Here is a 15,245-nt window from a genome sequence, read left to right on the forward strand (position 1 = left end):
TTCGCACAAGATAAAATTCGCACTCTCTATTTTACAATCCACACTTCATATTTCCTTTTGTAGTATCTTAAATTTAATCATTTTATAGTGTGGATTGTAAAATTGTGATGATAAGATACTAAGAAAAGAAATATGGGAGTGTAAATTGTAAAATAAGGAGAGTGAATTTCACCCCATATAAAAACAAATAGAAGGTTGGGAAAGGGAAAATGTCACAGTGGTCAGTGGGTAAGAAGGAATAGCAATTGCTGTCAGCATTTTTGACAGAAAGGAGGTTCATTTTCACTCTTCATTCCGGTAACAGATTGAACTAGATGATCTGTTTGCTTCAATGAGAACTAAATCACTGGAAGCTACAATGCTATGTCAAAAAATTACAATCTCAAAATGTTACCCCTGATACACTCGGAGCATTACTCCCGATACAATATGTAGACTCAGTATTCTTACTAAAAAAATCGGACTTTATGTGACGCTAATGGATGTGGCATATGATTCGAGTAGTGTCAGAGCTTGCTCCGTGATAGCCCTATTCCTAGCACGCTTCACCCAATCACCCACAATTTCTGCTGCTTGGGTGCCCTTGACACCTTCTTCTAGTGCCTCTGCTGCTTCGACTAATTTTCCTTCAGCGAGGTAGCACTCCACTTTATTGATGATAGACTCAATCCCATCTCCAGATTGATCTACTTCCTTCACCTAAACAAAATCCAAAGGCAAGTATGGTGAACACTCCAACAAGTTGAGTTCAAAAGTGATTAGAAAGGAAATCAGACCTCATATCTACATACCTTCAACCAGGATGCTATCCGTGCTAAAGAGTGAGCCAAAATGCCGCCGCCACCAGGAGGGATTAGGCTGAAGTGTCGTACTGTCCCTTTTAAGGCATCAAACTGCAAGACAATTGAATGGAGTTTAGCAAGTACAGCACTGATATTAGACATACTAACTAGGACTTTCAGTATACAGAACTTGAAGCACTGTACTAGGTTAATGCCATGCTAGTATCTCGATCACATTGGACAACAATGATAAACCAGATTTGAATTGAGAATATTTAAGAACACTAAACTCATAAATGAAGCATAAGCAAGAAGCTAAGATGAAAGTGGGTCAACCAAATAAAACAAAAATACTTCCTTAATGAAGATATTCATCATGTTTTTACATTTTGCCACAACCAAAAGATACACATGTGACAGCAACGGAGACAAAGAGAGAGATCAAAAACAAGGCTTGAGTCTGTCCAGGACAAAGGGAAAAAAGAAGAAAGAATGTTTTCAAATTCGAGTGCATAAGTGGTGCATTTTAGTCATCATGGAAAAACTATTAAATGCAAATAACAAAAAGATCCATGTCCACACAAGAAGTTGGAATATTGATCCTGAAGTAACGTTTTCAAAATGAGCAATGGCCTCACAAGCCTTGCTAATAAACAAAGAAATGAGTATACATCTAAATAAGATGAAGCTAATCAGTCATCTCACATGCAGTAGTACCATGAAATATGTTATGAATCTCTAGCCTGTTGCTTTAAACTCATATAACTTATGAGGAACATATGAGCCTACCTTTAACAGCTATTATACATCCATGAATTACTAATCACGTGTGCAATCAAAATCTGTAGGAAGTAATTAGTCCTCCCCTCAACTATATAAGAGGGATATCAACTATGCCTTTGCTATTCGTTAATCTACAATGAGGCCAAGTTTAACAATGCAGACAAAAGCTCACAGAAGGCTGATAATGTTCACGGTTAATTATAAGAGTAACAACCAGCAAACATCTAAGGAAGAAGTAAGAAGATAACTAGCCTTCTGATTCAATTGCAACAAGGTATCTGTGCCACTCCTCCGTGTTTCCTCAGGAAGTGATGATAGGACCAAATCCAAAATTGAATTTTTATCAATGCCTTCAAGATAAGTGTCCAAAGCCTCTATTTCTGTGTGGATTGGTAACCCTTTGGAAAGTGCATCTTCCAGTGCAAGTGCCCCCTGCAAGACACAAAACATAAAATTGATAGGATGTAAGTTGCAGGTTTGGGAAAATAATTGAGGAGATTGAAAGTGGATAGATGTAAGAATAATAAAGTAAAGAAATTACCCACCAAAGCAAGCTTGTGAGCAGAGTGAGTCTGACGAGCTTCTTCAGATCTTGCATAGAATGCAACACACAAGGCATTTATCTACAAAAGAAGAAACTAAATACCATCAGCTTTCATAACACGTAAATTCGTTAATCACCTATGACAAAAATGATTGCTGACATATGTATACGCCAAACAAAATAGATCTTTTAAGCAGTTCTACTTAGTGATTGTGTCCAAATTCCAAACTGTATACAATTGAAGCCTACAATCCTTAACCTCATAATGGATCAAATATGGGCCAAGTAGCAAGTCTTCATTAGTAATTATTTTGTGCTCTTTCAGCACAAATGAGGTTCGTTTCAAGTTGTTTGTACAGTTCTACTTTAAAAGCATAGCTTAGGTGTGGAGTGAATTCAATTTACTGAGCTATACTCTGTGAAGCAATTGTAACAGGGGTTACTAACAAGCATTTTAATTACTTTCTGGTTTCAAATAATCTCCTCCATCTTCATGTATTGAACTTTCATTAAGGTTTTATTTAAAACAACAAAAGAGATCACAATAAACATACGTTCAAACTTAAGCACCGTTTATCTCTTCTAAGGTGACTTACATGAAGATTTGCTTCTGTCATTTTCTCAATCTGGGATGCCTTCTCACTTGCAATTGTGGCAGCCAGTTCAGCTTTTGCTAATTCCTCAACCTTTTTTAACTTCATTTCTGCTTCGTTTTCCTGAAATTACTTAAAATTATAAACTTTAATTTATCCAGTCACCATGTGCTGATGCCCCATAGAGAGATAAATATATGGGAAAGAGAAATGTGACAGGATCAAGCATCAAAGTATTGTGCACCTTCTGCTCAAGTTCTGTCTTATATTTCTCTTCAAGTTTTTCTTGAAGTGACTTGAGTGCAGCAACTGCTTTTGCTCTTTCTCTCTTTAATTCCTGAAAAAAAAAAAAAAAATCTACAAGTTTTCCTCTGAAAAGCAAAGGTGCAAATAATACCTATAAATTTGAAGTAAATACAAGCTATTTGTAGGATAGTAAGGGATCAACTAAATCTGGGGTGGGGAAAAAATATTATGTGACAGTAAATAGTCAGATGCCAGAACAAGTTCATAAGCAGATCATCTATTTCCACTTCTTCTCATGTTTTACATTACTAGTCTTCAAACTCAATTAGAATGTCAGATAGACTTTATTCAAAGAAGTGAAAAACATTTGTCCAAATGAAGCAGGTATCTTTTTTTTGCATATGAGAATGGCAAGATAAATATGGGACTTTAGCCCAAATGTGAGTAGCAATGATTCCCTTGTGCTAGTGAAAACATGGGATGATTAGTAAAACAGGTAACCTGACATAGGCAAAGTCACATCTACTCTTGTATGAAGTCTTATAACACTCTATACATTCTTGATTCCTTTGTATTGTCCTACAATCATGATTGTTAAACCTCTTCATTGATAAAAACCAAAGACATTGAGAAGGGGTTCAAAAACCTCTCCTTCTCTCTCTCTCTCATATATATATATATATATATATATATATATATATATATATATAACTGTGCTTAGGAACAACTGTTAATAACAAACAAGTGCCCACACACTTTATACTAATTTTCTACTCAGTCAAAGCTCCCATTCATAATAAACCAGCCACATGAAGATAGTCCATTGAAAATAAAATGGAGAAAACTAAAGAGACAGGGAGAGCTCATTAACCTTGTCTAGCATTGCTGCCTCTTCTGCAAGCATCATTTCCCTAATGCCAGCATCCTTCAGTTTCTTTTCATACTTCTCCTACAGTGAGCAAGAAGATTATATTTATGTACCATACAGAGCTCTCTACAATTATCAATAGAATCATTTTGAAGCAAGTGAATACCAAATTCTTGTTAAGATGTAAAATTTGAAACCTTTAATGCTCAATAAGATAATCTTATAAAGATATTTCAAACCTTTAATGCTCTCTTTTCTTCAGAAGAAACACGAGCATCTAACTCAGCTTGCCTTTTTTCAGCAGCATGAATTGCTTGCAAGAAGTCAAGAACTAACTTTCCATCTTTGGATATGTAAGCATCATCCAACCCTTCAATAGCACCAATTAAGGCCTAAAATTAAGAGCAATAAAATTTAGTAAGTAACATTGGTCATCCTTATTCAGCATTGCAAAAACTAGAAAGAAATGCTGATAACTACCTCTTTTTCTTTAGGAAGTGGATTGTATTCATTACTGCCTTGTGTACTAATATTAGTCTCACTGCCTCCATCAGCCTCGTCCTTCAGATTATATTCACTGAGCAAAGAACTTGGTGGTTCTTCAACATTAGCTATTGCATCCTGTAACAAAGTTTCGCCAAACGCAACTTCATATAAAGTCCATTCAAAGTAAGCTTCTTTTGATTTTGAACTACACCAAGCTTGTCACAATAACTCTATTATGCATGATCCAACAAGTTCTATAAGATGATAAACTATTAGTAAAAATTAAAAGCAACCCAAAATGAGGACTACCTGTGCCTTGTCTTCTATGATTTCCTGTTGAGGAGCCAATGCTTTAATCTCATTCTCTTGCTGATCAATCTCGGTAAACACCGGTGCAGTTTCAACCTCCTCCTTGGGCACCTCACTAGTTTTCTCCTCTACACTTTTATCATCTACATTCTCTTCAGACGATACTCCAACATTTGCATTTTGCGAAACCTCCCGCAAATCCTTCTCAGCTGTTACATCACTGACCACAGATTTATCCTCCACCTTCGACTCGCTTTCACCCGAACCTTCAAACTTGGCAACATCCTCTGACTGTGCATCACTCCTCTCCTCAGAAACCTCAGGAGCAAAGCTCAGTTTGCTACTCTCTTCCTCCACACGCGGCACATTCTCTTCCACACCTACATCCTCATTGACAATCACTTCAACTTCCGGTTCCGGCTGCTTCTTCTGGCCGAGAATCGGGTCCAGATAGCCAGTTCCGTAAGCCAAAGCAGCCCCTCCACCAACAACAAGACCTCCAAAGATAAGAGCGTTTGAACCGCCAGACTTCTCCGGTGGCTTGCCCGGACCGCCGGGCTGAGCGGCCGCCGGATTCTTCTGGACCGCGGCGGAGAACTCCTTTCTCAAAAACCTAGGAACGTGCTGCAAATTTTGAACCGCCACTTCATATCAACAAAAAATTCACAGTCTCAACTAAAAATTGCTGCAAATTTCGAATGTGAACGAATTCATAGAAAAATCTGAAGATCAAAAATTTACATACCTGACTTTGGATCCTCCGAACGGCACGACGCGACGAAATTTGGAGAATGGACCTGAGAAAAAAAGAAGAAGAAGAGAGAAGCGTCGGTGAGAGTGATCGGAGATTGTGTGATGGAATTTTGAGGTAGAGAAAGAGTGTGAGTTTTACCTTCGCAACATGGCTTTTCGCCGGAGAGAGAGAGAGAGAGACTGGGATTCAGTGAAGAGGCGCCAAAAGACGGCGAGGTTATAGTCCGGAGTTGAAAGACGAGCAAATGATACAAGAGGTTGAGTCGTCCTAAAACGCACCGTTTTAGGAATAAAAAAAACAAACGAGAAGCTAACGAAACGGTGCGTTTTGTTTGGGTTGGGGCTCGCTTATAAATCCCTAGGTGAGAGACCCTTGGTCAATTTTGAAAAAGACGCTACCGCCTCCCGGAGAGTGAAACCAGTAAGCTCTCCTCTCTCTCTCTCTCTGCCTCTTTCTTCTGGTTTTGATTCATCTCTGGTCGATTAGCATAAGAGAAATTCAAATTCCAAAAGAGACGCAAGGAAAGGAAGAGTCTTTTCTTGTTTTAAAGTGAGACACTTTTGTTTTGGGGTTTTAACTAGGGTTTTGGTTTGTTCTGTTGGGCTGTGTTTGGATGAATTCAAATGTAATTTCCATTATCAAGTTCACTCTTATATATCTCTCTCTGTTTTTGTTGTGTTATTTGTGTGTAGGTGTAGCTCTGATCTCAAGTTGAGTAAGAATGCTGAGTTTCTTGTTTGATGATACTTTTGTCATCGAGAAGCTGGACCCGGATGGTAAAAAGTTTGACAAAGGTTTGTAACTAAAGCATTCTCTATCTCCATTTCTGGATATAGTTTCACAAATTGTCTAATAAATTGTTTCAAGGGGGTTTATGGTAGTCATAGTTGGAATGAGGCCTTGCTGTTTGTTATTAACCTTCTGAAAAATACTCTAGTACTATCTGGGTCGTTTTGTTTACATGTTTATTATTTGTTTCTGTAGTTTCTCGAATTGTAGCACGGAGTGAGAAGCATGGTGCTGTGCTGCACCTAGATGTGAATACAGAGGTATACCCTATGCATGAGAAGGAGAAGTTCTTGATGGTGCTGTCTCCTACGCTTAACTACAGTGGAGCACCTGTTACGAACCAGGCACAGGTATTTCACTAATCATTGATGTTTAGTGCCCCATCTTTCTTTTGGAAAAACATATTGCAGTATGATCCTAACTGTGAAAATTAATATGTCGATTATTTACTAGGACATTCATTGAATCCCGAAGAATGAGAAGAACTTCAAACTATGAAATATTATTTTATTGGATCCTCATGGGCTGGTTGGTTCGACATTTAGGTAGGTGAAAGAGCTTGAGGAAAAGATTTCCAATGTATGATTAGATAACTAACTTCACCAATTGATAAAACAGTAATGCGCTTATGCTGAAAATAAATGTATAGAGATACCACCAGTATTCCTTAAGTTGGGTAACCTGTTACAGTAATGCTAACTGTAAGGATCTTTGACGACTAGTCAGTGCTTAGACTTTTCAAATGCTTCACTGCTGCCATATCTTATATAGTCGGTGATTCAAGGTAGGTAAAGAGAAATAAAGTGCCCGGAAATTTAAGATGGGCTGCTGCAGAGCTGATGGTCCCTGGATATTGATTGGACGAATCATATGTATTGCTTTCGCACTGCATAGACTATCTCTTTTAAATTATAACACTATAACAATGAGAAAACTACCTGCTGTACTAAAGAGGGGAGAACATTTCAGGCACACATTCATATTTTGACTAGCGCTCTTCCTTGAATGACTAATACCCCAACATCGTAATTATTGTATAATGATGACAAATAAGACTAAGGCTATGCTGTATCATGTGTTTTTGCATCTTTTCTGTTGCCTTGATGTTGTGTTTTTGTTTCTCTTAAATTACTGAAACTCATATTTATCTAGTGACTGAATATATTATACCTTTTGGCAGGTTGAACAGAAGTCTCTTGCAGACAAGTTTGAATATATCATGCATGGTTTGCTGTATAAAATGGATCACATGAGATCAGAACCTTCAGATGGAGGCTCAAAGTCGCCACCCGTAGTGTAAGTTTCATACTGCTCAAATTATATTTTCTTGCAGCTTCCTACTTGTATGTTGAACTCATGACTCTGAAAATGGACTCGCACTCACACCCAGGCTGTTACTATCGTGTCTATTTAGCTCATTTAAGTATACTTGTATCTGGTTAGGGATTTATTCTTCTCACACTTATTTAGGGATTTCTTGTTAGTCAACTCTGTATGCAAGTGGTGCTCGTGTTCTTAGACATTGTATATAGATCCAGAATCCCAGATACATTTGATCTCTGATATATTCCTATTGTGCACCAATAAAAATGATTTCTCCTAGATAGATGTAATAGCTTTGTGGTTATCTAATGAACATTCCTTTCTTCTGGGTTTCAGGGAGGTATTTGTTTCTTTTGGTGGGCTACAGATGAGGCTGAGAGCTGATCCCACCAGCTGTGCAAAGTTTAAGGTTGACCAGAACATGTTTTTGCTTATCAGGAAATTGATGTAGAATTGAATGGTAGCTTGTTAAACCTTCTACACACTTGATATGAATCGAACTTATTCGCCTTTTCTAAAAGCTGATGGTGTTGCACCTGTACGAGATTAGACTACAGTATTGCAGCCGACTCTTTTGTATACATAAAGTATTCAATGCGGAAGTGTTATTTTCTTTTTAATTGTCTATTCCCAGACTTCAGAGGCGTAAGTTTTTCCTATAGAAAAAGCTTAAAGAGAAGGCACCAACCTGTCAGACTATTCACTAACTCCATGTTGCAAGAACTGATATAGAGCTAACTCATGTTGCAAGAACTGATATAGAGCTATTGTCAGAATTTGACCTCAAAGTAATTTGTGTTGTGAAGAATTTTTTACTTATGGTGACGGGAAGTTGGGTTTTATTATGACCTCCCGGTTTGGCACATGGATTTAGCTTTTCATATTTTAACATCAAATCCAAATATGCATCTCTCCTTCCCACCTTCACGGCTTCACCCCAACCACATCCGCAAGTCACCTCCGGCAGTGCTACTGAAGAGCCTCCAAGGGTGACAATTGCCCATCTCCGATGACCCCGCTGCCCATCTCTGCCGAAATATATAAGTCCCCGGAATGTTATCCCGTTGGCTCCCATCAAATTATGCACCAATTTTTTTTTTTATTAGGCACTAAATTCTTAGCCTTCTTGCCAATATTATTCTATTTACCTAGTGGGGTGAATTTCACATTCACTTTTACAATTCACATTTTATGTATCATTTTGGCGGTCACTTAAATTTTACCTTTTATAAGAACTTCAACTAAAAAACTAAAAGAATGAGCGTGTGAGTGTGGATCACGGTGCGGTAAAAATGTGAAATTGAAAAAGAACAAGGGAAAAAAAAAAAAAAAAAAGGCAAGGGACAAAATGGACAATTTTGCTTGATGATCTACCCCGCCGATTAAAACCCTCGGAGCTAAAACCCGCCATCGTCACCTGTCTCAGAAGTGAGAACTATACTTTAGTTTCTTGTTGATAAAGAAAATCAATGGCGCCCAACAAGCGGTTCAAGAACCACAAGCCCCATAACCATCGTGGCGAATCTAGTCGAACCCGTACCCATCTTCCACAGTGAGTATTTTCGCTTCCAAATTCCCCGTCTTTGAATTGCTCCTCTGTTTCACTCACTTTTGATCTCCGTTGTTTTCCACAGTGACAGCGACTCCCTACCATCTGAACAAGGTCCCATATTCATCACCTTTATTCTCTTTTTGGTTGCAAAAAAAAAAAAAAAAATTTAAAAAAATTCAGCTTTATTTATTTTTGCTTGGAGGTGTTTGATTTAGTTGCACCAGTGAGTTTTGGGTTTTGAGTTGTGTTTGTTGTAGCTACTGAAGAGGAGCCAATACGTCCCAAAATCCAGCTGGCCATGTGGGTATGCTTGTTTCTGTTTCTTGCGAAATTTGAGTTTTGTGTGATTGAGATAGAAAAGTGAAGCATTTTATGATAGTCAGCCTTCAGAAATCGGATTCTAGTTTTGTGTTAATGTAATCTGTAATGAAGTGTGTGCTAGAGTAGATCAAATTCATCTGCCTTTTTTCGTGATTCTGAAGCTGTATTGATATCTTGAACAAGTTGTTGGTTGTTGACCTGAAATTTAATTGGTGCTATTTTGTTGATTCAGGATTTTGGCCAATGCGATGCAAAAAGGTGCACGGGACGCAAGCTCTCAAGATTTGGATTTTTGAAAGCAAGTATCTGCTTTAGTGTTTTTTCACACTTCAATTTATCATTGGATGGTTTTCCTTTTGTTTTAGATAACAACTGTCCGTGGTCTTTCATTCCATCTCTGTAAAAGTTTATTTTTTAATTAGATCTTCTGATTTTATGTTTGATTTGAGGCTACCAACTGGGATCTTCTACTTTATGGAAATGTCACTAGTGGTATGAAATCTTATTAGTCTTTGTTGGATAGGGAATTATTACCTAGTGTCAAGGGGAATTACTCAAAAGGTTAAGGTTTCCTTAAAGAATAAAAGAAAAACAAATGGAAAAAGGATCAAACATACATGATGACCTTACGTAGAAGCTTAAAAGACTTTGTCCAGCTGTCATCTCATGCAACCTTTTTGATGACCGTAGGAAAGTATTGCCTGTATTGCATGCCATCAATCATTTTTCATATGGTGAATTAGCACCTTGAGCATATCAGTAACCAAATTATGAAGATTGTGTTTTTTTCTATTTGGCCTATCAAACAAGTATTGTAACTGAGGGATATCTTTGGTTGCATCTATGACACAAGCTTTACATATCATTTAGTTGGTAGAAATATGTTGTGAGAAACAACATTGAGTAATAGTACTAATCCCTTTCCCTTTGAGCATAAACTGGACACTCTGGATAATGCAATGTATGTAGTCTTGACACTATTAAAACTTCATGCAGGAGTTGCGGGTGAACCATGGTTTTGGAGGCATTGTATTGAGGTACTTGAATCAAATAATGCTGTTTACCTCACTCTATCTATGATGTTAATTGATCTACCTTGAATGATGTCATGTAGATTTGTGGTTATGTTCATATGAAAATCTATATCATTGTTCAAATGATCTTTTTGTGCAGGAATATTGAACAGGAACAAATTTGAATTGTATTCAAAAATAAAATGTATATTCTATGGCCTTTCTTATGCTGTAAATTAAAATGGCATCAATTCCTTTATGGTTAATCCCCAAGGTGTACGAAAACATTCATGAAAAAGGATTGATTGTAATATATAAAGTCGGGATTGAGTCAAGAGAGGCTGCTATTATCTCTCAAATGCAAATTTTCAGAACCACCATTTTTTCTTTCATTAAACAGTGTATACGTTTAAATGACATCTATTGCTTCATGGTTCATTTACTCCTGTCGCATATTGAATATTCGATTTATTTCTAACTGGTTGTATATCTATATTTCAGTCCAGTGGGGACGGATTGTGTCTCAAGAGAAGATTATAGCTTAATCCAGCGAAAAGGTTTAGCTGTTGTGGATTGCTCTTGGGCACGCTTGGGTGATGTACCCTTTGTGAAGCTGCGTTGCACTGCTCCTCGCCTCTGTATGAGCTTTAAGTCTTCACTCTTGGATATCTTTCTGAAGTAATGATTTGTATATGTAGCTGTAAGATTTGTGTGTTGACTGTTCACACAAACTACCAATAGGTTTCTTTTCCTTTTTTTTTTTTTTTAAAGATCTATAGGTATGATAGTATAGATACAGTTCTATAATCACACAAACTATAAATACAATAGATTTACAGGGATTTTAGGATTTTATTTGTTGATTGTAAACTTCCATAGGTATGACAATTATTAAGAGTATTCCTACCAGTTGATATTGGTCACAACCCTGTCGATCACTTATTGCACATACTAATGAAGCTATTTGTTACTAGTTTTTTATTCAGTGTTGTTAATGGATTCATGAAATAAAACTGCACTTCTGGTACTTGAATTTGTACAGACATGGAGTTTATATTGCCATGTTCAATTGATTCTCCTAGCCAGCTGAACTTACACATTAGTTAATATTGCAGTGCCTTGGCTTGTAGCAGCAAATCCAGTAAATTATGGTCGACCATGTGAACTATCCTGCGTGGAGGCCTTATCTGCAGCTTTATTCATATGGTACTGAAACTATTTTCCCTTGCATTACAAACTTATACTTTTAGTTTATCTAATTCCGTGGATCTTACAGTCTGTTGCTATTACGTGTTTCTGTAGTAAAACTTCATTTGTTTCTATTAGATGGTATGGAAACCTCTTTTTTAATATATGCCTGATTTTTCTTGAACGGTTGTGTGTGTGTGTGTTAGTGATGGCAACCCAACCTGACTTTGACATGGGAAAAACCACTTATAATGCAGAACAATCACTACTTTTTCCCATTTCTTGTATCATAGATTCTTGTAGGGATAATAGTATGGCTGTTATGGTTTTATAATATTAAGATTAAGTCATTATTAAATTAATGTGGATAGGTTATGTTGAGGAACCATGATGAAAGTTTTTAGTTCACAGAGGATATGGAATCAACCAAAAGTGATTACAATCAAGTTAGTTAAACAGGTCAAATTAAGGTTTGACTGGCCATTGATGCGAATGGCTACCCAGTAACACAAATTGTCGCCCCGGCAGTCCTCACTCAACAGTAATAGTAATAAATCTTAAGACATTGCTTTTAAATTACCGTTACAATAAAAGCTAGAAAGGCTAATAAAAGATGAAGGTGTCCGGATTTTGCGATTATACTAAAAGCAGAAAGACTGTTGGCTGGTGTGCAGTGTCTTGGTACAGCCCACTTTGACTAAACCCACTTGTGCAAGATCCCAATTAGGAACTACATAATTTATGCTTAGGCTTCAGAGCTTTTCTCTTCCACACTTCTGTATAGTTTTGAAGGGACAATTCATAAACAATTTTTTGTTGTTGTGGAACTATTACTATTTGGGCCAATGTTCTATATGCTATATGTTTCTTAATTATATGCTACTTCTATACAATTTTACAGTGGGGAAGAGGAAACTGCAAATTTGTTGCTCGGAAAGTTCAAATGGGGTCATGCTTTCCTATCCCTCAACAGGTATGCTTTTCTTCATTTCTTGAATTTTTTTTTTTTTTGGGTAAAGAAACATTGGGCAAGATGCTCACCAATCACCATACACAGTATATAGCAGTAGTAAGTTTAACAGAAAGCATAATTCCAATCTAAAGGACACCAGAAAAAGGTATATCCACAAACTCAATCGAACAGAAGCCCATAAGGATGTCAAAAACTTAACTCTGACGCATCTTTAACTGAGTATTCATCAGAATCTTCACTGTTTGTTTGTTTCTTTTTTACTATCTACATACTCAAACTATCACCATCAAACTGCAATCTCATAGAAGTTAGTTGCTTCACACATTGATGAATGATTCAGCAACGTTTGCTTCTCTAAACAGCTTCCATAGACTCTGTGCTGTTGGGCAGTGAAGTAGTATGTTATCTGTGCTTTCCACTTCTCTTTACACATTGAGATTCAATAGAGTGATTAACAAGCTTAAGGCCTCAGCTTTGTGTGAGCAGCTACCTGAACACATACCTTAGCCTTGGGAGGCACTCTGGCTTGCCAATCAATCCTGCTCGTTGAAATCTAGGGAACTCATCAGCATTGTTCATTGCACCAATAGTATTCACTGAGTTGTTTTTTTATTTTATTTGTTTACCTTATTCTAATTCCCTATACTTTATAGAACTTAGAAAGCATGGTCCATGTAACGGGTTCCAGATATGTCAATTGAAACCCGTAGTGGACTTGAAAATTGAAGTCTAACTTCTGAAGACACGCATGGAATCATCTTTAGTGTATTGTTGAGTAAAGAAACTGATCTAGAGTCGGTCGATATCCTTTTTCAGTTGAACTTTGAGATTGAGGTCAGTGGTCATTCAGCTTGGATTTGTTTAATTGGTGTCGCGCTGTGCAGACAGCTGAGTTCGCTATAATAATTTTACAAAGCTATTTTAGGACTAAAGCCAAAACTAAATTAACACTGTTACAGAGTGATTGACTAGTGTTTTGTAATGTGATTGGTTTCCCGAAACTCTCTGTGACTCTAGTCTCTTGCATTCTGTTTTTTCTTTTATTTCCATGGAATTGATGAGCAAAATGTCAAGACGACAATATTCCCGTTGCGATTTCTTTGTGGGTCATTGAGATTAATTTGTAAATGTAATTTTGAATTGAAAAATTTGTCTCTAATACTATTTCAACCAATGCAGGGAACTTCTAAAGGCATACTCTAATTGTGAAAACAGTGCTGAGATTATTTCATTCCAAAATGCCTGGCTTGCACAGGAAAGACAAGTTCCAAAGGTTCCTACAGAAGTAGAAGGTATCAGTTTCTCTTTATCTAGAGAAAATACTTTTCTGTTTTCTTTTTCTACAATTTAACACATTTTGTTGTCTGCATTCATATGTATTTGAATGATATTGGTAATCACTATTTGTTAAATTTACTTTGTAATTGTATGTCAAACTTGCAACCCATCAAAAGTTGTCTTGTGCTCTAGAACCTCAGTTACATCCAGTTAGATTGTATTGGACTTCTTAGACCCATCATGTTCCATATTGTTGCTTTCTGGCTATGGCTTTTACAATCCTTTCCTAGTCCTTAGCTGGAATTTCTATTTTCAGTCTTACGTGTTATTGTCTTGGTGCGCATCAGTTCATTCATCACAAGATTCGGATGGTGTTGGATTGAAAACATCAAGAAAGGTCCTGCCTTTCTTTCATGGGACCTATATTCACAACACACTATTGAGACCAGTTCATTATCAATTGACCGTCCTCTCCATTTGCCCGGAGGAGGTGATCTGGTCTATAAATATCTTATTGGAATTCCACATATCATCAAGATAATATGCATTCATTCCTCAGTTTAATAAATCATAATCTGGTCTGTGATTCATGGTGCAAATTAAGTTGAGTGACCTCATGAATATTTTACTTGATTTGGATGTTTTCCTTGCATAATTTCTGATCTTGTAAATTGTCATCGACTGAAGAAAATAAATCTTGTTGAAAGCCATGTTTGCTAAGTAAGTTACTTAAATATATGTTTGCTATCTGCTGCTCCAGGAGGAGAGAGGTCAGCTCGCAGTGATGATGAGGGTTCTTATGATTCTGACGATGGGCTTCCGCCACTTGAAAAGAATATGAATCATTTAGACTTAGAGGATAGTGATGAAGAAAGTGAGTAGAGAAAGATCAATATTTTGTTTCCTTGGTGTCTTAAATATGTTAAAATGACCCGAGAGATGATGTCTTCTGGTTGATGCCTATCACCCATAGGATTCAGGCTTCTGATGTGTTGTTGTCAGATGGGTTAAGGTGTTCTTTGTATCATTCCCAGAGGAACTATTGTTCGTGCTTTTAGGAGCATTATGTAATGCAAAAGTTTTGTTTATCTTCCGCTGCTACTCTGTTTTTGTAGTACACTATAAAGGAAGTGGTGTTAGCTTAGTGGTTAGAGCGCCCACTACCTAGGATTCAGGTCCTGGGTTCAAGTCACCATGGAGATAGGAGTGAAATCCTTTTATCCTCTTAAAAATAAAATAAAAAATAAAAAAAGACAAAAAACACAAAACGATAATGACCATTTACACAATTTTGGGGTTAATTAACCCTACTTACCCAAACACTCTAAGAGATTGCTCACTTACATAATATTTTATATATATTTTGCCCTAATACCCAATTAAGTATTTAATAAACTTTTTATTTTTTTTTAGGACAATTTTGCCCTCTCCTTCTTTGTCACT

General features: G+C 36.9%; 3 protein-coding genes across 4 annotated transcripts; 2 read left to right on the top strand and 1 right to left on the bottom strand.

The window, feature by feature from the left end:
• Nucleotides 1–236: 236 nt before the first annotated feature.
• Nucleotides 237–5,646, bottom strand: LOC133724356 (MICOS complex subunit MIC60, mitochondrial). The gene is made up of 12 exons (XM_062151060.1): nt 5,504–5,646; nt 5,357–5,408; nt 4,612–5,235; nt 4,297–4,437; nt 4,056–4,208; nt 3,820–3,897; nt 2,947–3,039; nt 2,706–2,825; nt 2,111–2,188; nt 1,818–1,997; nt 792–893; nt 237–699 (listed from the first exon to the last, which is right to left on the bottom strand). The coding sequence occupies exons 1-12, from the start codon at nt 5,512–5,514 to the stop codon at nt 466–468; spliced, it is 1,866 nt and encodes a 621-aa protein (XP_062007044.1). The 5' UTR covers nt 5,515–5,646; the 3' UTR covers nt 237–465.
• Nucleotides 5,647–5,730: 84 nt separating this feature from the next.
• LOC133724357 (DNA-directed RNA polymerases II, IV and V subunit 8B-like) lies at nt 5,731–8,097 on the top strand. Of its 2 annotated transcripts, none has more exons than XM_062151061.1 (5): nt 5,731–5,785; nt 6,058–6,159; nt 6,350–6,504; nt 7,335–7,450; nt 7,814–8,097. In XM_062151061.1, exons 2-5 carry the CDS (start codon nt 6,087–6,089, stop codon nt 7,926–7,928), a joined length of 459 nt encoding a protein of 152 aa, XP_062007045.1. In that variant the 5' UTR covers nt 5,731–5,785; nt 6,058–6,086; the 3' UTR covers nt 7,929–8,097. The 2 variants fall into 2 exon arrangements, with proteins under 2 accessions (XP_062007045.1, XP_062007046.1); XM_062151062.1 differs by having other exon boundaries at nt 5,775–5,914.
• Nucleotides 8,098–8,868: 771 nt separating this feature from the next.
• LOC133724358 (uncharacterized) lies at nt 8,869–14,890 on the top strand. Its single transcript, XM_062151063.1, has 10 exons — nt 8,869–9,029; nt 9,112–9,140; nt 9,287–9,333; nt 9,583–9,648; nt 10,347–10,387; nt 10,865–11,001; nt 11,479–11,569; nt 12,453–12,524; nt 13,704–13,816; nt 14,563–14,890. The coding sequence occupies exons 1-10, from the start codon at nt 8,947–8,949 to the stop codon at nt 14,682–14,684; spliced, it is 801 nt and encodes a 266-aa protein (XP_062007047.1). The 5' UTR covers nt 8,869–8,946; the 3' UTR covers nt 14,685–14,890.
• The last annotated feature ends 355 nt before the right edge of the window (nt 14,891–15,245 follow it).

This window comes from Rosa rugosa, chromosome 1 (assembly GCF_958449725.1).
Source record: "Rosa rugosa chromosome 1, drRosRugo1.1, whole genome shotgun sequence".
In the NCBI taxonomy this organism is placed as follows: domain Eukaryota; kingdom Viridiplantae; phylum Streptophyta; class Magnoliopsida; order Rosales; family Rosaceae; genus Rosa; species Rosa rugosa.